We start from the raw sequence: 22,336 nt of genomic DNA on the forward strand, positions 1-22,336 counted from the left end.
AAAAACTCCAAAATATTTTAAATCTTATCTTCATCTTTGAAGTAACGGTTATAGAAATATGAATGTGTAAGTTTCATAATTAGGCGATACATTTTATTTGTGAGCACACCATACATTTGTTTGCTGGATATATTTAACAGCAGTTTCAACTTTGACTATTTTACATAACTGCCATTTCACCTAAACAACCGCAAGTTTTTCAGGAAATATTTTTTTATTTTCAAAAACTCTTGAAAGACTGCACCTGAAGTAAGGCAAAATCCAACTCATTAAAAGCATGATTAAAGAATTACTAAGTCAAAATCGCATGTTTCCCTCTCCCACCAAAAATATCTAATTCGTTTTTCATATATCAATAAATACCAATAGGATGACTAAGGTAAAATTGATTTTTCAGGAACCATCTATAACACACAGCCCCACCCCCCACCAAAAAAAAACCCCCAAAATCTCTTTTGCAAAAAAGTGTATTCGAGACACTCACACATTTAATTAAACAGATTCTTTCTTAAATAGAGATGTTTTCTCCTTGTCAGAATAAGCAATGCATTATTATTATTTAGCATTCATTTTTTTAGTTGGTGGTTTTTATTTTAGGTACTACTGAATATAAATATTCCTTAGTTAATGAGCTACTCCAATTAAAAATAAATTTTTAAAAATTAATGAGCTAATGAGCTTTTTTCATCCTCATTTTCGACATTAAAATGCATGGGGGAAGGGAGAAATAGTATGGAAAACACAGAATAACTCGTTGAGAACTTGTTACGTTTTCAATTAAGGAATTTTATAAATCTATCTTGGTGCTGTTCTTAAATTAATTCTGCAACAGCAGCCAAGTGATTTTTTTGGGGGGTCTTGAATAGTAATGATACAGATTTTCTTTACCAATAATGTATATATTAACTACATTTAATATATCAGATACATTTTATTTCTGTATCTCTAAAGAAAACCTTGGTGCCTGTCAGTGCCTAATGACATCAATAACATTCATTTACTCTGCCACAGTAATGAACTTACCATCCTCACAACTGAAAAAAACAAAAAACAACTTATCTAAGAACTATTTTGATCAAAATGTATGAAAAAACTAGTATTTTTGACACAAAAATTGAAACCTTTCGGGTTTTTGGTCTCTGTAATGTGCCAGACATAAATTTGCTGACACTCAGCGCCTTTTTACCTGTTTTTCCTGTCACGTTTAATATCCCATAGCTCTAAGAATTAAAAAAAAAAAAATTTCTTTACAATGTTGAGAAATGTCTCCATATGCCCTCAGTAGCTACTGAATGCTATAAAATAATAAAAAGCTCTACAACAGACGATGTTATTTCACTGAATCTTTTCAAAGCTTCAGGAAATTAACGCGGTGCTCCTGAGGTTTCAAGAATTTTAAAAACTTATTTAAAAATCACAAATATGACCTATCCGTTAGCCATAAAACACTTCACATAAGTTCACTGAAAGGCAGACTTTTCTGCTTTCGAAGTTTGACCAGAGAACACAAGCCATAAGTAGAAAACACGAAGATTTCGTTGGGCACTCAAAGGAACAAAACAGTTGACGTCTTAACACTTAAAGTTACTAAATGTTCTGAAGTTGCTTAATCGTCTTACTTTGCTTCAATTTTAGTTGCTTCTGTTGTGTCACCAACACCAAAATGCAAAGAGTACAAACCTCTTCCCTCAGAAGAAGGGGGAGCTGAGGGCGGTTCTCACAGAACCTGCCAGTAACAGGTGGCCGGCCGGGAGAAACCTGCAGCGTTCCCGCCGCCGCCGCCTGGACTCGGGGCCGCGTGGGCTCCCCAACTCCGCCCAGCCACTTCCGGCCGCCCACAAACTCTCCGGTGGCCACGCACCCTCCCTGCTCCCCCAAGCTCCCGCGTCGCGGCGGCCTGAAGTGCCCCACCACCTTCCCGCTCCTCGTTTCCGCTCAGCGCCGCGGGCCTCGGCGCAGGCTGGGAAGCACGGGGAGAAGCACGTGCCTCTTCTCGAGGCCTCGTCACCCGGGCGGGAACTCCCGCCGGGTCTCCACGAGCCCTGCCGCTGGTCCCCCATCTACCTGAGTAAGCAGGCGCCGAAGCTTCTAGACGCCGCTGAGTGGCCGGGGCCACTGTGATGCGTTTCACCTGCCTGCCCGCAGCCTCGGCCCAAAGTGTGAGGTTCTGGAACGTCCCTGACAGAGTGGGGCCAAATAATAAATGCGACGAAAATGAGGCCCTGGGGGTTGGGTACCTTGTTCCGAAGGTCACACAGTTGTCCAAGCGAGTGCAGAGCCGCGTCTCGTGGTTTCATTCCACCGCGAAGTCAGGAAGACTGCTGGGACGCACAGAACCCGCCACAAGGAGCTGCGGGCGCGGGCTGCCCGGAACACAGGCCTCGAGAGGCCTTAGTGGCGGCTGCGTGAGCCAGGGCGGCACTGGGGCAGGCCACGCAGGTCGGTCAAGCAAGGAGATCCTGCAGCCCGAGCGCCCAAGGCCATGCAGCGAGAGCGAGAAGCCTGTTTGCTCCGGCCACCGGCCCAGACTCCCCGGCACGTGCGGGCCGCGCACCCCAGGGGCCACGGCGCACAGCGGGTCTGCGCGCCGGGTCTCCCTCCGCCGGCGGCGCCGCAGGGTGACGCTCAGCCAGGCCGCGGCTGCGCCCTCCTGCGGACTTTTGCGGAGTAGGGGGCTGCTGGGCTTATTTATAGAATAGGAAGGAGCTGTGCGCCCGAGCCGGACCTACGGAGTCCAGAGGGAGGACGCAGCCGAGAAAGCTTCACTCCAGCCGGGTCTCGCAGCCATGAGACAGCTCGGCACGGAACCTCGGAGGAGGGGTCGTTCTTCAAACCCGGCCTCAAGTTGTGCTCTCAGGTCTCACACGGAATAAAAAGAATAGAGTGTGTCGGTCACTTCGCAGGAAACTTTTCGTTGTTTCCTTATTTCCTTCCCTCCTGTGGACAAGTTGAGCAGCTTCTGGGCCTTACGCCCAGGAGGTTTCAGACCAAAAAGGGTCGGGACTCCGGGTCTTCTGGAGCATCATCCCAACCCACCCCCACCTCTATCCCTGTTTTCCTCAGGGGAAGGTGGAACCCTCCTTCCGATCCCCTGCTGCAATCCAGAAGTCTGATTCCCCTGCCAAAGTGAAACGCGTCCCTATCGACTCTTCTAGATTTTTGTGTTTGCTTTTTAATACGAACAAAGATAGTTTGGCTACTTCAGGCAGGACAGGTTTAAAGGGACATGTTAGCACGTGGAAGGGATGACTCGGATTCCCCCAGCCGCCATGAAGCCACTCGGGACAGCTCAGCAGAAAGGAAGGTTGTCTGTTGGCAACATGCAAGACACGGATCGGTTTTTTTGTCGTTTTGTTTTCTTTTCCTTTTTGGCTCAGCTCTGAGAGCATTACAGAGCTATCCCTTCCCGCCTCCCGACCCTCTTCCCCTCCCCCTCTTCTTTCTGGTGCAGGCGGCAATTAGGGTGAAGAAATCAGTGCCAGGCTCCTGCCTCTGAAGAGAAAGGAATTGCTTCGGGAATTGAGTCCTGACACCTGTCTCTGTCCGCGATGGCGAGAGGGGATACGGGGTCAAAACGCCTGGGGAAAGAGGCCGGGCTGACCGATGCGGGGGGATGGGGGCGTGGGGGGGTGGGGGGCTCCCTAGGACAGCGTTTCTTTGGCCTGCAGCTTCACATAGGTTATTAACACGCGGGTTATTAACACGGAGGTTTCCTCTTTTTGTTCCCTCCACCCACCCAAGACCAGGACCTGGGCTGGAAGCAGAAGAGCAACACTGACAAGCCGTTCATTAACTTGCATTTATTTTCGGGAAATAATGTAGATAAAGGGGGGAGGAAAGGGACTGCCTTACATTTCAACAAGTAATTTGCGATCTTCACATCGGACAAATCAAATTTACAAATTACTTTCCCACCTACTGGACGAAACGGCCAAAGCCAAAATTGATATACAGTCGTGGGCTCTCCGTAGATTTCGGAGAATGAAGGTGCACTAAAAACTCACTAGACAAAACAGGGTTTTTAAAGAGAGAGAAGCCGACGGAGGAATTGAACCTGGGTTTGGGGCCTGGGGTGTTTTTTTTGTTTTCCCATAATAGTATATTTCTATCTTTTTGCTTTCTTTTAGTTTTGGTCTCTGAACCAGAACTGCAGCCTTGTGCTTAGACCTGGTGAAGGGCTCACTCCTGTGCCCCCTCCCAGCCTAAACCCCTCCCCTCTGCCCTGACTTGACTCTTTCCTTCAGACTCCAGGACCCTCCGGATTCTCCGCGCGCAGCTTCCTGAAACCAAACGATTTTCTTTAATAAATACACAGAGGGAGAAGGTGTGAGAGGGCAGGGAAATTTTGCAACAACTGAAAAAGTAAAAGCGCCATCGTTTGAGGAAGAGAGGAAAGGGGACAGGGGGGAAATATTTTTTGCTTTTGTTTTATATATATGTGTGTGTATATATATATATATGCTGTATATATCTTAAAGTTCTATTTCTTGGGCTCTAAGACAAGATATGCTCAGTTCAACCAACAGCAACTAAAAAGTTTAAATGGTCCCTGGAACGGACCTGACTATATACAGCATTCCCGCCGAGGCGGAAGCCTGAGCCAGTTCTACACAGGGCGGGGCTGTGCGCGAGAGGCTAAGGACGCTTCCTCCCTTGGGTCTCCTACAAGCGCATCGGGCAGAAGAGGAGGAAACGCCAGGAGGCTCTGGCCTGCAGGCGGGGAGCGGGGCTGAGGGCAGCTGAGGGCACCAGCGGGGCTGGTGGCAGTCTGCAGGCGAGAAACGCTTAGTGGTTGTTTTGATTTGGAGTAGAGTGTGGGTACACTCCCAACAGGCAGATACATGCCAGTTAGTGACTCCAGTGTCCAGAAAGAATAAATTAAAGTGTAGGGCTCAAACAGCAAGACAGAGCGAAAAGCCTCCGAAGGCTGCAAGTGCATACACAGTAACTGTCCAGAAAGACTAGAAGAGGGCGACTTGGGAGTTCGGTGGGGGCTGAGGAGGGGAGCACACAGCTCTCCTGTATAGAACTTGTTGGCCAAGCCGAAGCACCGGTCCCCCCATCCAAGGGGTGGGTAGGGTTTGCACATCCCCCAAGCAAGTGGCACAAAGATGAGGGCGGCAGTGCAGCAATGGGCATCTTTTGGGGGCATGAAATTTCGGGTCTGGAGAAGCCGAGGCAAAGGCGGGCGGTGCAGCAGCAGCAGCAACAGGACGGGGATCACGGAGGGCGCAGGTAGTTGCGTTTCTTCTCTTCCTCCCACTCCTGGGCTCACAAGACCTGAAACCTCCATGAGGCTTGGTCCTTATAGTCCAGACAGTCAGGCGAGTTGAAGTTGAGCTTCCAAGCGGAGGATGCAGCGGCAGCGCCAGGCTCCTTGTAATCCAAGCAGTCGGCAGAGTTGAAGGCGAGCCCCGAGCCGCCGTAGCCCTGGTGGTGGTGATGGTGATGGTGGTGGTGGTGGCCTGAGGACTGGCTCAGCGGGTGGTGTGCGTGGGGATGGTGGTGATGGTGGCTCGCCATGGAGGAGGGCGCCATAGGGCTGAGCTGGTGCGGGTGGTGGTGCGAGTGCATGGGCGCTAAATACGAGCTGCAGTCCACGCCGCCAAAGTAGGAAGAGGAGGGCGCGGGGTAGCCCTGGCCATAGCTGCCGCCCTGGCCGTAGGACATGGGATAGGAGGCTGCAGCCGAGGCGGCTCCTGCGGCTACCGAGCGCTGCATACACGATGCATTGCTGGGTGCAGCCAAAGGCTCGGGCATCGACACTGAAGCGGGCGCTGAGCCGGGCGAGATGGAGGCAGGACTCCAGATGGAGGAGGCAGCAGGCGTACTCAACGACGACGGGACCGCCACCGCCGGGTTCCCGCCCAGGCCTGCAGCCGCTGCCGCCGCCGGGTTGGCTGAGGCGCTGGATGCAGAGCTGGAGGACGAGGCGGAACTGGACACAGCAGGCGGCGTGAACTGGCCGCTGCTTTCGGAGCCCGAGCTCTCCCGCACCGGGGACGACTTTTTCTTTGCTGGGCGGCTCTTGGTCCCACTCCCGCTCTGCTGCTGCTGGCGGCATTTGGCGCGGCGGTTCTTGAACCAGACCTGCGGCAGGCCGAGTGGGGAAGAGCGTGTGAAGGGGCAAGTAGCGCTTGCCACTCCCCTGCCTCTTGCACCGACTCCGACTCCGGCCTAGGAACCGTATCCCTCTCCGATCGACGCCTCCACCCCCTTCCCCATCTCCGGCCCGGCCAGACCCTGCATTCTCTGCTCCACCCTCCCCCATCCTTCTGCTCAAAGACCCTCCCCTGGCAAAGTAGGGATGTGCACCTCCCCAACCCCACCCCCAGCTCAACTCTGTCGGAGGGCAGAACATTTGTGTCTGTCCAGCCAGAAGTTCAGCCATCTCTAAACTGCTGCTGTTGGCCGCTTCCCAACAGACCTATGAATGTATGGAGGCCCTGTCTTCTGTGAATAGAGCTCGGGAAACTGCGGAGAGGCACAGAGCACGCCGCGGAATGGGGGACAGTCACCAAGTCTAAGCCGGAGCCACTCTGCCCCATGGAGGCCTGGTGCTGGGCCGGGAGAGAATTTGGGTTGGGAGCAGGAGGCTGAATTAGAGGGGGACTACGGAAGGAAGCCTGAACAGAATTTCGTTGGACTTCTTGGCTCCAAGTGGGGAACCAAATAAGACAGTCACAAAGTTCTCACTCCTCTTGGAAGGCCCGGGTACAAAACATGGCATTCCTGTTCTCTCGAGCCTCTGGGAGGAAAAAGGCAAGATAAGAGGCCGTTGAGAAGAGTTCTGAGTTATGATCCGAACAGTATTTTCCGGGCCCTTTCATCACACACACACACACACACACAAAACACAACAAAAAAACCACAAAAGCAATCCAGAAAGAGCAAAGCTGGTAGCCAGATTTTGCGTTCAGCATCCTCTCAGAGCAAAGAAGAAGGTCGAATCACACTGCCGCCACCCGTGGGGCACACTTCCAGACAGGGGACCAGGCTTTGGCCAAGCCCCACTCTTTCATTTCCAGGATTCCCGGGATACAAGGACAGGGCGGAGGCAGAATTCAAGACCCGGAAGGAAACTGCCAGGCCCTGGGATGGCCGAAGAGGCAGGGGACAAGTGTCGGGCTTGGCCTCCTGCAATCCTAAAAAAGACTTCGGAGAGCGAAGGCGCCCCGGGGTCAACGGCCCAATTCAGGGCTCTAAGCTAGTTCCTTTAATTTTGGCCCCTCTGCCAGGCCCGGGCCCAGCGCTAGGGGGAGTCTGAGAGGGGCTGCCCAGCCTGTAAGCCCGCCCTCAGACCTGACCACTTCCCAACCAGGCCCAGCACCCCTCCCCGGACCCGGGAAACCCCGCGCGCGCGCACCTGGACTCTGGACTCTGGCAGGTTGATCTTGAGCGCCACCTCCTCGCGCATGAAGATGTCTGGGTAGCGAGTCTTGGCGAAGAGCGCCTCGAGCACGTCCAGCTGAGAGCGCGTGAAGGTGGTGCGCTCGCGTCGCTGCTTCCGTGGGGTGGCTGAAGGGAAACGCGGGGGCGCGTCGGGTCAGTGGTGGCCACGCCGACTCGCGCTAGAGGATACGGACAGGACCCTCGCAGGCCCTGGACCAGGTCGTTGCAAAAGAAAGCCGAACTCCGAGCAAAAAAAAAGAACTCCCCAGGGAAGCGAGCCTGACAGGCCACAGGTGGGAGAAACTGCAGGTGTGCCTGATTGGCACACCGACACTCCTGATTGTCTCCGACACTCCAGGGCTGCCCCCTTCCCTGCCTCTCAGAGGTTAAGAAAGGAAGAGAAGTTATACAATCTTTCTTCCTTCGCTGCCCCCCTGCCAACACTCTCCCTGACTGGAGGGTGGGGAAGGGGTGTGCTGAAACGTCCTGGAAAACACTTTCCGAGGTAATAAATGGAGGTGAAGAAACGGAACCTAGACAAGAAGGCCAGGATTTGGCTCAAGTCGTCCACATCAACAGTGCAGAAGTTGGTGCAGGCCACCCATCTAGAGGACAATTTAATTATGGAGGGAGAATCCCTCTACCTTACCTCAGCCAGTCGCTTTGCATAAGGCAAGCTCGGCCTTTCCTGTGAGGGCCAAGCGAGTGTCCACATTCCTCGTTCAGTGTTGGGGGGGAAAGGCATAGATTCTTTCAATCTCTCTCTCTCTCTCACACCCCACCCATGGGAAACGAATCCGTGGGTAAATGCGCCTGACAACTGGAGAGAAGCCCGTGTGGCCGGGCTGGAGGGCTCACGTCTCACGTCTTAGCCACCCGGGCCCTACTTCCCCACCAGGATCTGCCCTCCGAGTCAGCGCGCCCTGCACTTAAGAGACTAAGCAACCGGTTCCCTGGGCCTAATCTGGGACAAGATTTGTGCTCAAACCCAGAGGCTGGGGATTTCCCAGATTTCTAAGGGAGGAGGGTGTGGGGGGTCGGTGCTCACCCGGATAACCCACGGAGGGGTGTAGGAGGTCCATGGCTGGCCCGGCTAGACCGAGCCCATTCATACCATATGGGGGTTGTTTGAGGTAAGACATCATGCTAACAGCTGGGTGGAGGCGCCCCGACGGATCCAGGGGGCCGGGGGCCAGGCGCAGTGCGGGGCTCCCACTGCGCAGTCCTTCAAGCTCTGTTGCGTCTGGGGGCCCGGCCTATGGAGACATGAGACACACCGAAACCGTCATTCCACGCCTTCACGGCTTCCTGGTCTTGCTGGAGGAAGGAGTCAAGGAATGGGGAGGTGACGCAGGCTATGGATCTGTGCAGAACTCGGCTCTATAAGTCCTTAGCCCAAAGACCACAGCTTCTTTGAAAAGTAAAATTTCTGGATCATTATCACCTCTTTTCGGGCTTGGAATGGGCCAGACACTCGTAGGGCGACGCTAGGAGTGAGAAGAGGTTAAAATCAGGGGCAAACTTGGGAGGTCAGAGCCCAAACCACAGAGTGTGCTAGGTCCCAAGACTAGGCAAAAATCTGTCCGGTGGGAGAGGGCATCACACCACACAAGCAAACATCCCCTCGACCTCGAGGCAGCAGGAGACCCAGAGCATGAGGGGTTGTTTCGTTTTGTTTCAAATGTTTTTGAAAGTGGGATGGACAGGTAGACTCCAGAGAGCCAAGGTGAGGCACTGCGGAGGGCTCGCGGCACCTGGGCCTCTCCGGGACGCATTGCCCACTGAGTACCTCCTTCCAGAGTCTCCGAGGCTAGGTCCCGGGCCTAGAGCCCACAGCCGCCCTTTCGGTTTACCTCCCTGTGCATGGCCGCTGAGAGATTGCTTACCCGGAATCCCACCCACACTTCGACCACCGATTCGAGCCCAGGTCCGGCTGAGGCGACCAGAAGGCGCCACCGTACAGGTGGCGGTTTTAACACGCCGCCCGAAATCACCCGCACCTCTCCACAGCCGCAGGCCGTTCTTCCCCAGAGCAAGTCGGTCCCGGCTGCGGACAATGGAGTCCCGGCCGGGGTCGAAAGGTGACCTAACCTGCGCCCCAAGGGTCTGGCGGATATGGGAAGCCTCAGTGCAGGAAGGTCTGATCCGCTTCCCGCTTATCCTACTAACTGAACCGGCGCCCCAGGACCCAATCCAAACTAGAGAGCTAGGCCTCTGCGGCGTAGCTCGCGCTGCCCCGGGCAGGAAGGTCGACGCCTGGCTTCCCCAAGTTGCCCCCAAAACTGAGGTGCTACAATCAGGAGTCAGGAAGTAGCGCTGGAAGAGTGGGACGGAGATCCCAGAGGACCTGTCGCTTTAGCCCGCTTCACAGGAACTTAAAGCAGACCTGGGACCCGGGCTAGAAGAGTTCAGGGAAAGAAAGAAGTTAGAGCTAGAGAAGTCTCCCGCTCCTCTCCCCAGGGACCCACGGTCTCTGCCGGGAGAACTCGGTTTGCAGGGAAGGCGGCGGAAGGGAAAGAGCCGGGGCCAAGGGAGAATGGGACTCAGCTGTGGCGACTCTGCTAGACTGCAATATGAGTTTTCAAAGACTTTCTTCAAACTTAGCACTTCAGCTGGGTTACTTCGGAGGAGGCGGGGGAGGGGTGCGGGGCCGCAGCGGAGCTCCGGGGTCCTCCGCTCAGGAAGAGGGGAGCCAGGTGGCTTCCCAGCCCCGCCCCCCACCCCCCATGCCAGGGACCGGGGAAGCGGGGACGCGTTTGAGCAGGGGGAGGCAAGAGCCACCGACGCCTTCCCAGAGCCCCGGGCGGCCAGCGGCTTTCTCCTTACCTGCCCTCAGCTGCCGGGGCCGCTCACCATCTACCTCACGCCCTCACACAGACCCTCTGGGCGGCCAACCTGCAAAACAGAGCGGCACAGGAATTACCCGCGGGGCCGGGCGGTGGGTCAGGGACCCGCCGGATTTCTTTCTTTCCCCAACTTCCCTCCTCCCTTTCTTTTTCTTTCTAGTGGCTTTGTGCGTGTCCCTCCAGGTTTCACTTTATTGCACAGACACTTTGTTTGCAAAGCCCCACACACTCCCAACACAGTGCCTCGCCGGGGACCTAGCCGAGGGGGCCGCAAGGAGAAGGTGGGGGTGAGAGGGGCAGAGCTGGGAGGTGGCTCGAGGTTGCCGTGGCACTCCGTGCAGCGTGGAGGCGGTGGGGGCTGGGGAAGTCCTGCAGAGGCACTTTGCAAACTAAATAAATCAAGCGAGTTACCTTGTCGGAGTGGCTTGTCTCGCCGGGTTGTTTAGGTGATTGGAAATGTAGCCTGATGAAGATTGATCACCTTTCTACTGCCCTCCCCGGGTATGTGAACGCGAGGTGAGTGCGTAACGGGGCTAGGCTGCCAATCCCCGGCCCCGCGCGGGCTGAGTGACAGGGAGCCGGGCAATGGCAGCACGAGCCGGGGGTTACCTCCGCGCTCCCCCGCCCTCCCCCGCCCCCTGCACCCCGCCCTCACCGTCCGCCCGCCCCGCCCCGGTCGCGCGCTAACTCCGGGGCTAGACTGGCAAACGCAGCGCAGAGCAAGACAGGCAAGGCGATCGCCGCGCGGGCGCCCGGGCCGCGGAGGGGAACGCTTGCCTTCAGGCCGCCCCGGGGCTCCCCGCCCTTCTCTCGCCCTTTTGGCGCCCTGGAGGGAGTGGCAGAGAGGAGGCGAGGTGCTGGAGAACCGGTTCCCTCGCTCTCTGGCACGCCACCCGATGAGCGCGAGGAGCCGGGAGCTGCGGGCTGGAGGGGAACGGGCCTCCGGCCCCTTTCCGGACGCCGCGGGCCCCAGAGTCTTCACACACCGGGCCACCACCCGCAGACGCACGCGGCGGGCGGCTCCGGCTGGTCCCGGCTACTTTGCTGAGCGCGGGAGCAGCCCCGATGCGCAGATCCCGCCTCCGCGCCTCAGGGCTCCGGTGCCCGCGAGCTGCACCCGCAGCGGAGGCGCGGCCACTTACCTGCTCTTCAACGTCTCCTGCGGTTCCCAGTCCCCACAATAGGTGTTTGCAAATCCTGAACGCTTCTTTTGAAATGTGGGCTCCCAGCGTCCCCTCCCCTTTACACATACACTGTACTTCTGAATCGAAAGGTTTGGATAGAAAACTTTGTCTTTCACACTGGCTCCTTTTACTAGGGACAATCTGGTGGAAAACGTGGCCATAGACCCTGCCCTCAATTTCCTTCCCTCATGCCGCCGGAGCCTCCTTGAGCGATCTCCCCGGATAGTTCGTACTGGCGAAGCCCAATTTCCAGTCGAACAAACTTCTCAAAACACGTCTACCTGGGTGGACTTTTCAAAGCGCAAAAAAAGTGTTTGCGTCCCAACACTGAGTAAGGCAATTCTTTTAAATGGCACCTCCTCCTGAATATTAGGCACGACTTTACTTACCCCCTTTCGAGGAATTCCTACCGCTTCTTCTTAATCTCCCCCCGCCCCCTCCCCTCCACCTCAACAGGCGGAGTGAAAAGTTTGAACCGGAATAAGTGTGAGGGCGAGTCAAGGAGCCGCCGGGCGCTTCGCGGTGGGGAGTGCCGGCACTGCGGGGCCGCGGGGTAGGGCACCGAGAGCGCACCGGGCGCGGGGCGAGGAGGTGGCGGAGAAGGAAGGGGGAGCCCGCTGAGTGAAAAGGGGCCGCGGCCGCCGCTCATCAAAGTGCTTCCCCTCCCCCAAGCGACACTTTCCTTTGGAGTCCGAATAAAATACGGTAACAGAATATGATGGAGGGCACACTGTTTCCTTAACTGCTTCTCAAAGAACCCGGGAGATCTTCTTAGGACCTTTAATAAGGCTTTGGTCGGTTCTTTTGTTGATCTCTCAAAATCAACTCCTTCTAATTGAAGTTGGAGCTGAAAGCGAGCTAATGTTCAAAGAAAGTGGCCGCCAGACTAACGAAATTACATTTTTTTTTTTTTTTTTTTGACGATGAGGGAACATCTAATCAAAGGGGCAAAAGAGGAGGGGTGTGTGGGGGGGAGTATGAAGGAGAAAAGGTTTTACAAGATCCTTCTCTGGTTCACAAAAGTCAGCGACACGGGTGCTTCTCTCCAGAACAAAGACACCGCGGCCCATTCACAAAAGCAAGAGAAAGAGACAGCGAAAACAATAAAAGAATGAGAGAAAAGGAAAAACACGAACAAGATAAAGCCTTAACAGGAAAAGAAACTGCGCAGAGCGCAGCGCTGACTCGAGCGGGGACACACCTTAGGCTCGCGCAGGCCCCCGCGGGAGAATAGTTCGCGAGGCCCTGGGCTCCGAGCCCCCGAAATACGCAGAGATTTAAAGAAAGAAACGAAATGTAGCCCCCGCCTTCGATTCTGGGGGAAAACGCTGGCTGAAGCGCACTAGTTTGCCGGGGAGAGTTGGCCGGCGCGCTGGGCACACTCCCCTGAGCTTCTGCGGCTCCGCGCCTCTATCCCGGCGCTATCCCGGCCGGGGCCTGCGCGCTGTACGCCTGGGTTAGCCCTCTCAGGCCTCGGTGCGTGCCGGGTCTCCCAAACCCTCGTCCTCCCGCCTCCTCCCGGCCTCTCTTCGCTTGCAGCGGCGGCGCTGGGCCGAGGTCCGGCAAGGTGGGGCGGCTGTGCGCTATGGAATGTGCTCTGGCGGTCCCCAGGGCCCTCCACGCGGGAGCCAGGCTCTCTCGGTTCCAGATGCGGCCGCGGTCTCGGGGAAGTTGGGAGGTATCAAGTAGCACAATTTTTTGTCCCCTAATGAGAGTATTTATCTAATCCCAAATTGCAGGCGTATTTTCTTAATGCTCAACCCGTAAAACCCCGGGATTAAGAGAAGAAAAAGAGAGAGAGGAGAGGGGAGAGGGAGGAGAGTGAAGAGGGGGAGATTGAGATGAAAGTTTCTTGTATGCGGCGGAAAGGACTCAGGGAGCACGTCGCTGGGCAAATATCCAGGTGGGAGACGCTGGGCCTGAAGCCTCGACCGTTCCAGCAACGGCCGCAGCTCGGGGAGGGGAAGAGGGGGCCCTTGCCTGGGGAGGGCCGGTGGACTCAGCTCGAGGCCCCCGGGCCGAGGAGGGGGCGTGGGAGCTGGGCCCTGGCTTTAGCATCCAGGTGACCTCGAGGCTGGGCCAGACTCTGGAGGACACTTGGGGCGGGGGAGGGGTTTGGCTCCGGGGCCGTGGGATCCCGGCCAGGGGCGGAAGTTCTGCACCGGCCCGCGGGGCTGTGCCCAAGCCAGCCCGCAGCCAACACTCCTCCTCCACCTCGGCGATCCCCGGGCCCACAGCTTCTTTTGCAGCCGCGCGGGCTTTCGGGTCCACGGCCTCTGGACTTGCTGGGCTCGCGCCTGCGCCCGGGACGCAAGACTGGGCACCACGCGACGAAATCCGGACGCGGCGCCTTCGTCGCGGGCCCGACCGCGCCGCTCCCCGGGGGCCGCTGCGGGGCGTGCGGTCGCCACAAAGCAGCCCGAATGGAAACCCCGCGAGGCTCGGGGCTGAGGCAGGAGGGGCAGGGAGAGGGGCAGCAAGTCTGGAGCTAGCGAAGGTTTGTCCCTTGGCAGGTCGGGAGCGGTTTAGGAGAGCCCCCTCTCGGCGAGGCTCCGCGGGAGGGAAGGTTCCCGGAATTCGAATTCTGTGTAAATGGAGTGGGTGACGCCGGTCGCCCAAGTCCCAGGCTGCTCCAGGCTGGAGGTTTCCGTCTGCCGGTTTCCCTAGGGTTAGAGCCGGGCTCTGAGAGCTTCTTCCCTCAGGGAGCGTAGCCTTCTCTTTTCTCCTGCTCAAATGAAGAGGGCAAATCCCGATTTCATTTAGTTCTGGTAACTTTTCAGTAACTTCCTTAAATTCTTGTCATGAAATTCTACTTTAGGGTGGTTTTTACCATTTTGAAAGACTGGCGGCTGCATATTTTGAAAGGAATTTGTGTGTATTGGTATAAATATTTGTATGTATATGTACGCATTATGATCGAGGCTAACTATAAATGCTATTGGACTGTTTTCTCTGTCTCCAGACTTGTTGAACGACCTTTGTTTCAGTCACCTTGGTAGAGTAATGGAAACTACCATAAAATCGCCAGGTTTTTTTCTGTAGCTTAGAACTTCTTGTTGAAAGTTCCCTTTCCCTCATCTCATACACACAAACCTGCACACACCCTCCTCCTCCCCCCCCCAACAATAACCCCTCTTCCTTCTTCCTTTCACTTCAGCACCTACAGTCTGGAGGGTTATCAGAAGTCATGGTTATTCCTCATATGAGTGCAAAATTATAAAAACAGCAAATTAGAACATATTAGCTCCCCCCCCCCCCCAGTGTTGTGTATTCACAAATTTCCTCAAATCTTTAACAGAGATGACCCTTTAATACATGGTTGTTTACACAGCTTAAGAAAATATGACCAATTGCTTTTCAATTCACATTGGTGTGTCAGCAGGGCCCCTTTGGGGTGTAAACTTATTCAGATCCAAATACAGCCCAGTATCCTGCCCTGCATTCAAGAGGACCATTTTTTTTTTCCCCACATGAAAAGTCTTATGAATACAAAAACTTCTCTCAAACCAATGTCAAGTTTTCATTACAAAGAAGTAGCAGCAGTGTTTAAGGTAAGAAAGTTTCTGCTTTTATTGAAAATTTATATATGACTCAGTATTGTAATAAATAAACATAACCATTTTCACAAAAAAAATGACAGTGCTATGCTAGAGAAGAAAATATTAATTGGAGGATTTACTCAATAATGGCAAGACAGATTTTATCAATACAGAATAAATAATAACAGCATTCTTGAGCCAATTTTGAGACCCAACAAAATGTGGGAACCAAGCTAGATGTAATAAATAATTATCCAGAGAAAAAGATGGTGCATTCTCAGATGATAAGACTGTCTTTGTAAACTGATGCATGTCAACTAGTCCCATTCTTACAGCTCACCTTCAAATCATAGGACTTGTCTCAGGCTATGTTAAAAGGCCACCCTCTGAAGAAAGCAGAGGAGCAGTACTCTATTATCTTTACAGTGAAATGTAAAACAACTGCAGAAAAATCCCACTGGTAAACAGAACACAGTTTAATAAGTAAATTGAATATGATCTAACTATAAAATTTAGGTAACAGACTCAGTGTTACATATGGCAGGACTGGAAAAAAATCATTCATGACATTTTCTTTATCCCTCCCTCTTAAGCCCCCTCCCACCCCTCATTATGCTATTAACGACAACATCAACAACAACAACAAAAATGTTTTAAAATTTTCCTCCATCAAAAAATGAGGGAAAATAACGAGGGAAGAGTTTTCTTTCTTTGAACAGTTTCTTGAACACTCCCAATACCAATCACTCACAAGATGTCTGTGCAAATCTACTTCACATGATTTCAAGGAAATGATTAATTCACACCCAAAAAACCCTTAAACAAAGCTATTTCGGAGTTCTGTACAAAATCTGGAAAGGAGGGAGGAAAAGGGGTGGTGGTGGTAAAGAAGTACAATCCAGTCAAACAAAATGTTAAAAGTTTTAAATCAACGAGAATGACTTTTTTTTTATGGTCTGGGGAACCCAAGGCTAATAAAATGTTGGTCTGGTCCGGTTTCTACTGAAGGACACATTTCTCTTCTTTCTTGGCCATCTTGCCTTTGTTTTGCTCCAGAGTTCGCTCCAAATGTTCATCTTCTTCTTCAGCCCTGGAAATCAAACAGGAAACCAAATTATTTTTCTTCGTCGAGGACAGAGCGGCACTCCCCTCTCGCTCCTAATTCCAAGCCCCAGAGGGAACCGGGACTGCGGGGCCAGGGGGAGACTGCCCCGGTCCACTGGAGACCTCTGGATAGAACTCCCCGACCCCACCACCCACTTACTGCTTCTCCTGCGCGTCCAAGTCCCTGACGAGCGCGTCGCGCTTGTCCACTAGGGCCACCAGTTCATCCAGCAGGAGTTGCTCGCGTCGCTTCTGGGCCTCGGTCTTCTGCCAGTCTGCAGAGGACAGGAGGCTCCTTACCCACCTTAGCCTCCCCTTCCCGCCTTTTCCAGTTCCCTTTTATTTCTGTGCAAAACCTATCACAGAGCCACTAGCTAGTAGTGTTTCACGGGGCGTTTGGCCGTCGTGGTGAGGATTTCACCCCTAAAACCCTACTTTGTAAGTATTTTCCGTAGATAAGAGACAACTATGGCCGGGTTGAAGCCTTCACGAGACCAGGTGTGTGCCGGTGGCCAGCCGGAGGCGCGCACCTGATTTCAGCCCAAGTGGGGGAGGGAGAGTTGGAGGCCCAGAAGAGGTCAGCCGGAGGGTTGGTGGTGGGGGATGTGGGTAAATGAGGAGGCGGGAAGCAGAGATGGGCGATAAAATCCTCCTGAAAAGGCTAGAGAATCTGCCTGAGAACCTATCCTCCTCCCCCACCCCCAAGCTCACTCCATACAGCCCATTCTTCGCTAATTTCCTCTCCGCTCTATTTTAGCAGTTGGATGTATCTCACACTGGGCGCCATATGCTTCACAATAACTTTAAAAGTAGTGAATCGGCTAATTAGCATTTTTCTTTGAAGTAAAAAATAAATTTGCTCTGCAATATTACACTGCAGCTCTCGATCGCATCACAGCCAGTTTTCTTTTGGAGAGGTTTGCTGCGTGGTTTCAAATCAAAGCACTTTTGCAAAGGAAAAATTACATACTTCTTTTTGAAACCCCATGTTAAGGTTGGAAAATCCGATAGGCCGTGTTCTTTCCATGTGTAGGGGCAGTTTTTTGAAGATTTTAGGCCCCAATAATATATTTCCTAATCTTTGCTGGTCTGATAATTTCCTTAAGATGAGCAGCAGTTTCGTTTAATAAAAACAGGACCAAATCGAACATTTAAAGCACTTTTGAAACCAAAGCCAACTGCTCTCTGGCCAGACTGCAAGGGCTTGTAGCTGTCAATCAACCCCCAGTCTACCCCGCCTCCCTCATTAGGAAGGTAAACAATGAAAAGAAGAAGTAGATGATGAGGCAGATAGCCGAACAAATGAGGACCTAAAGGGAAACAGGACACCAGCTTGGGGGAAAAAAAAATACCCTGGCCACTGACTCCTGTAGCTCCCTCCCCCAGCAAACGCACTTTCCAAAAAACAGAGGAGTGCAATCCTTTCTGGTTTCTCTCTTCTCTCTCCATTGCCCTGGGCAATCATGTTAAAACTCACATGGCTGGTGCTTATTCAGATAAACCTAACAATGCACACCGCTGGTTACCATGTGAATCTTCACAAACCGCACAAGAATGTGCTGGTTCAAATCCCCCCGACCCCCTCCAAAGCAAAATTTATTCAAGACAGCAAACTGCTCAGCAGCTTTATGAAAGCAAATGGAGCTAGAGGGAATTCTATCTCGTATTTACAAATTAAAAATTAGATGCATCATCGTGCAATAAAGGATAGAATAGCAGCAAAAAACTAGAATATTCTATTTTATCACTATTTCTATCACTATAAGCTCAAATACGTACACACATATATATATTAAACATGCTATATATTAATTATCCTCATTTGATACAAAACATCACACAAATAGGTACATTAAATAATTGGTCACATTACATTCTTATTTTAAAAAGTGTTCAATTGCATAGGGAGAAATAAACTATTTCTATGGAAAGCTTTTTTCTGAATGTAGGAATTTAAAAAATAATAATGAAACACCAAAACTGAAGAAAAGCCATATCTATCACGATTTTATTCCTTAGATTTAAATGCAACTGAGGTCAGGAATGCTGGACAATTTTCTAATCTGGTTCTTGTTCTTAATCAGTTTCATTCTACTACAGCAGATAAATTAATAGACTCTCCAGGTTGGAAAGATCTTAAAGGTCATCTGGTCTGATTTCAGGTAACTATAGTTCTAGAAGTATTAACTCTGAGAAAAACCTGCTAAATTTGTAAAAGATTTGTAACTAAATTTTATAATTATTAAGATTACCAACTTTGATAAATAATTTTTCCATTTCTGACCTCAAGACATCATTCTGATTATAAGTTTAATTTATAATTCTTTACTTCCAAAACATTTTGATGAGCTTTAATACTGGGAAATAAAATTTCTCCACTATAAACTCAAGACATATAATTAAGTTGAAAATTACAAAATTTTTTAAACTAAGAAAATAATTTTAATGACATAATCTTAATTAAATTATTCCTTCTCTATACTTGGCCAGCCACTTTTAAGGTTTTAATTAATAATTAGAGATATCAAGATTTCTTTAATTATTTTTTAAATAAGGTTTTAACAATATGGATGAGAGAAAATTTTATTTTTAGTCCCTTAAGTATTGAATAGTTTTAAAAATCTTAATCTTCTCCTAGCTCAATAATGACATTTCCCATAACTGTAACAAAAACATTTTTAAAGTTATGAATATTTAGGTAATTTTCATCATCTTACAAATTTAACTGACATTAAATTTTAAATATTTCAGCATACATTTATAGGATTTTTCATATTAAATCTGTCATTACCACATTAATATCTATCTACAAATAATTAGTCAAATTGTGGGGGAAAAAAGCTATGTGCAGTGAGTAGATTTTACACCAGCAAAACTACTTTTACTTTGGGTTTGTTTTCTCACAGGAGTAAATTTATACACAATGGTAATTTGGGAAGTTAAATTTTGATGAATTAAAAAAGTTTAATAACATCTTTCAAACTGATCAAGATTCACATTTGTATGTTCAAGGCCTAAATTAAAAAAAAAAATTTAAATCCCCCTTTAAATAGCTTCACCTAGACATAATGTTGTGTTTTTAAAGCCTGAGTGTAAGTTTATGTGTTACCTGTTATACATTTTAAGAAAGGATTACTCACCTATAACAGCTAGCCAGATGCACTGACTTTGGCTTGGACAGACTACAATGTGGGTTCTGATTAATTTAAAGATTCCAGTGTACTTTTGCTACAAAAGCCATATCCTCTCACAACAAATAGGATTAAGTTTTGATGCTGCATTTGAGCCAAAGTGTTGAAATAAAGAGATTCTGTTTATGTCTATCTGCACTGAGCTGTTTCGTTAATTCAAAAAACTCTTTTTTTATATATAGGGCCAATTATTCATTCCCCGATTCAGTTTATTTGCTGAAGTTGATAATTACCTTGGAAAAAAGGCAAAGAAATACCTATAAACACTTTAATAGAAAGGACCTAAAGTTCTTGTAGTAAACCTTCAACCTTGCCACTGTAAATAAGCCTGGCACTTTGATGAAAATTAACACTAGTTTTGTAAAGAGCACATTGGGGGATTGCAGTCAAGTCTTATCTTTAGTTCCAGTCAACTAGCAATCCTGAAAGAGTTTGCATCATCATCAGAGCAGGCCATTTGATAGGATTCTACCGCTGTACCTAATCAATCTATGGAAGACTGTGGCTGTGCTGTGTAACAAAGCTAAAATAGATTTACAAATGGGGTTTTAGGGGATAAGCTCCTCCACAGGATTACATATTGATTTTAAATATAAAAAGCTTATCATATAAGCCATAACTACAAAAATAGTGAACCTATGCATAAATCCCTTTAGAAGAGCACCCACTTCAAACTCTAAGCCAAGAATAAATCAAGATGTACAAAATCCTAGAGAAGATCCATTTCTTGTGCAGAAAATGAACACACCACTTTCCAAAAGCCCACCCCAATGTGTGCAGAAATGAATTTATCTTTCCTGAGGGGGCATTAAATAATCTGGAACAAAAAAACTATAGGAAAGTATCTGAAAGATGTTTGTTAGCTTAACGGATCCTGCAACTTAGCTCAGTAGAGTGAAACTCCTGCAATGAAAACACCTCAGGGGAAAAGAAAAAGGTAAAAAAAGGCCAAAGTGATTATGGATTCTTTGGATTATCCAAAGAATGGATATAGTGAATGTTATTATTATTATTATTTTGCTCTCAAACCAAGCTGTTAATATTTCTTTCATTGTGCTATGGCTATTAATATTCTGTGCTTTCTCCTGGTGAATGGTTTCACTAGCAGATTTATTTGAAAATATTTTAGTTTATTTATTATGAAAAACTTCTCATGGCTACTAAGAAGAAGAGATGGGAAAGAAAAGAGAAAGGAACTTTAAAACAAAGGAAAGCAAAACAAAACCAATTAGTGTTGCCTGTTCATGTGTTTTTCTGCGGTGATTTAATGCTCCAAGAGACTACTGAACTGCATGTGTGTCCATTCTAAGGGCTGGCTCAGAGGACACTGTCTTCAAAGAACTGATAATCATGATGACCAGAATTTCTTTAGGACAGCCCATGCCACATATTGCCCAGGCTAGTGGAGCAGGCCTTTCTCTGAGAAAGTGTCTTTATTTGTAATCAACAGGCTGTTTCTTTCCTCAAGCCTCTTTTTCCTGTCAACCAACAACAGAAACTGGCTGAGAGATTTAAGGCACAATCAGATATGGGACAATAGCATTAATTAAAAAATAAAACAAATCCTAAAAAAAGTAACAATTGCATTAAAGGTGTCTGAAAAGAAAAACATTCTTTTTTTCCCTCTTCTTCAAAAATACTTTCTACTGTTCTTTCATGTGTACAAGAGGATCAGGCAGAAAAATTTTACATTATTTAATTAAGACTGAAGGTCTACTACATAGGGATAGGTTGCCAATGAAACTGGGATGTTTTGTACGTATCATGGTCCTCCTTAAAGACGGTACTATATGGTAATAATAGTGGTTTTGGAATAGAAGCAGGATCTGCCTTAAAAGTCAACTGTATTGTATCAAGGTGCATCTTAGGGATGATTTAACTTACTATACATGAGAGAGTAAATTTTAAAAAATTGTAATATTCTGTATTGAGCATAATGAATCTATAAAGAATAAACTATAAGAGTTATACATACATTATATATACTATATACACATATATTTTATATTATACATATAAATATCATATAAATAGAATTTGCTATACCTACTTTTCAAATGACTGTTAAGCTTTCCAATCTCTTTTAAAGACTATACCATGACAACAAAAATTGTATCAAGAGGAAAAATACCATTTAGTATATTTGTGCATTTTATTTCAATGGCAAGTTTCATGGAACTTCTTAAATAATTTTGACAAATTTTATAGTCATTAGTGGCATAATCTGACAGCCACTTGAAGAAAATTAGTTATCTGAAGCCTTTTAAATAAAGTAGATCTAATTTCTAAATTAGGATATACAAATATCATAGTTATCAAATGATATTAAGAATATAAAAGTAAAAATAAAGCTTCTATAAATGTAGAAGATAGTATTTGGATAAACAGCATGTGTTTTATTTAATAACAATATTAATTAAACTATTTAAAAAATATATGGTTTCATTTGACTTTCTCTTATAAACTTAAATTTCTAGTTTCTGAACTAATTATAATTGACTTCTTATACATCAGGTACCTTATCAGGTGAAGAAAGAAATTACCATGGACAGTCAGTAGGTTAAGAGGTCAATATAGAATAGGAAAATCAATTTGCATTGATTAGACAAAAGGTCCATTTTACAGAGCCCAAAGGATTAGCTCTTAAGCAGACATCTTTGAACTATAAGACATTTTCAACTAAAAGGTATAAGGAGAACAGCATTCTAAAATACCAAAGAATTAAAAAAAATAACCATATATAATAAATGCCATACTTAAGCCAGCTGATGTTTATCGATATTATGAACCATACTTAGGATTACTATATATGTTATTCATTTAAAAGTTCATATAATGTGTGAAAGTGTTGAATTTATCTCATATGCCTGCCTGAGTCTTTGCTTGACTATTTACTTAATAAGAGTTGGAATCTCAAGAACTATAGAAGACTGGACAGTGACATATTTATATGGACATCAATTAAATATTAAGGTAAAATTTAGAATCTGAATGTGAAAAATCAAAATGATGAATCTTTCTCAAACCTCTGCAGTGGAAGCAACTTTAACTTGCACATAAAAGGAAATCATTTAACTACT

The 22,336-nt window shown here is 48.6% G+C and overlaps 2 protein-coding genes across 8 annotated transcripts in view; both read right to left on the reverse strand.

Annotated features, from left to right (window-relative positions):
• Positions 1-4,431: 4,431 nt before the first annotated feature.
• On the reverse strand, positions 4,432-10,790 carry OTX1 (orthodenticle homeobox 1). The gene is made up of 5 exons (XM_043917689.1): positions 10,650-10,790; positions 10,219-10,287; positions 8,441-8,648; positions 7,367-7,518; positions 4,432-6,090 (listed from the first exon to the last, which is right to left on the reverse strand). Exons 3-5 carry the CDS (start codon positions 8,535-8,537, stop codon positions 5,272-5,274), a joined length of 1,068 nt encoding a protein of 355 aa, XP_043773624.1. The 5' UTR covers positions 8,538-8,648; positions 10,219-10,287; positions 10,650-10,790; the 3' UTR covers positions 4,432-5,271.
• A 4,177-nt stretch (positions 10,791-14,967) lies between these two features.
• Positions 14,968-22,336, reverse strand: part of EHBP1 (EH domain binding protein 1) — a 427,793-nt gene continuing 420,424 nt past the window's right edge. For all 7 annotated transcript variants that reach the window (XM_043917682.1, XM_043917688.1, XM_043917687.1 and 4 more), the window contains 2 exons: positions 16,226-16,340; positions 14,968-16,051 (listed from right to left, as the gene is read on the reverse strand). In XM_043917682.1, coding sequence (XP_043773617.1) covers positions 15,961-16,051; positions 16,226-16,340 — 206 coding nt within the window. In that variant the 3' untranslated portion in view covers positions 14,968-15,960. The remainder of the gene's footprint in view (positions 16,052-16,225; positions 16,341-22,336) is intronic.

Source organism: Cervus elaphus, chromosome 11 (assembly GCF_910594005.1).
Source record: "Cervus elaphus chromosome 11, mCerEla1.1, whole genome shotgun sequence".
NCBI lineage: Eukaryota > Metazoa > Chordata > Mammalia > Artiodactyla > Cervidae > Cervus > Cervus elaphus.

Coding starts and splice junctions, on each gene's coding strand:
- OTX1 (XM_043917689.1), bottom strand. CDS start 8,537: ATGATGTCTTACCTCAAACAACCCCCATATGGTATGAATGGGCTCGGT. Junction 7,519..8,440: donor CCCCTCCGTGGGTTATCCGG/GTGAGCACCGAC, acceptor GTTTCCCTTCAG/CCACCCCACGGAAGCAGCGA. Junction 6,091..7,366: donor TGCCAGAGTCCAGAGTCCAG/GTGCGCGCGCGC, acceptor GGCCTGCCGCAG/GTCTGGTTCAAGAACCGCCG.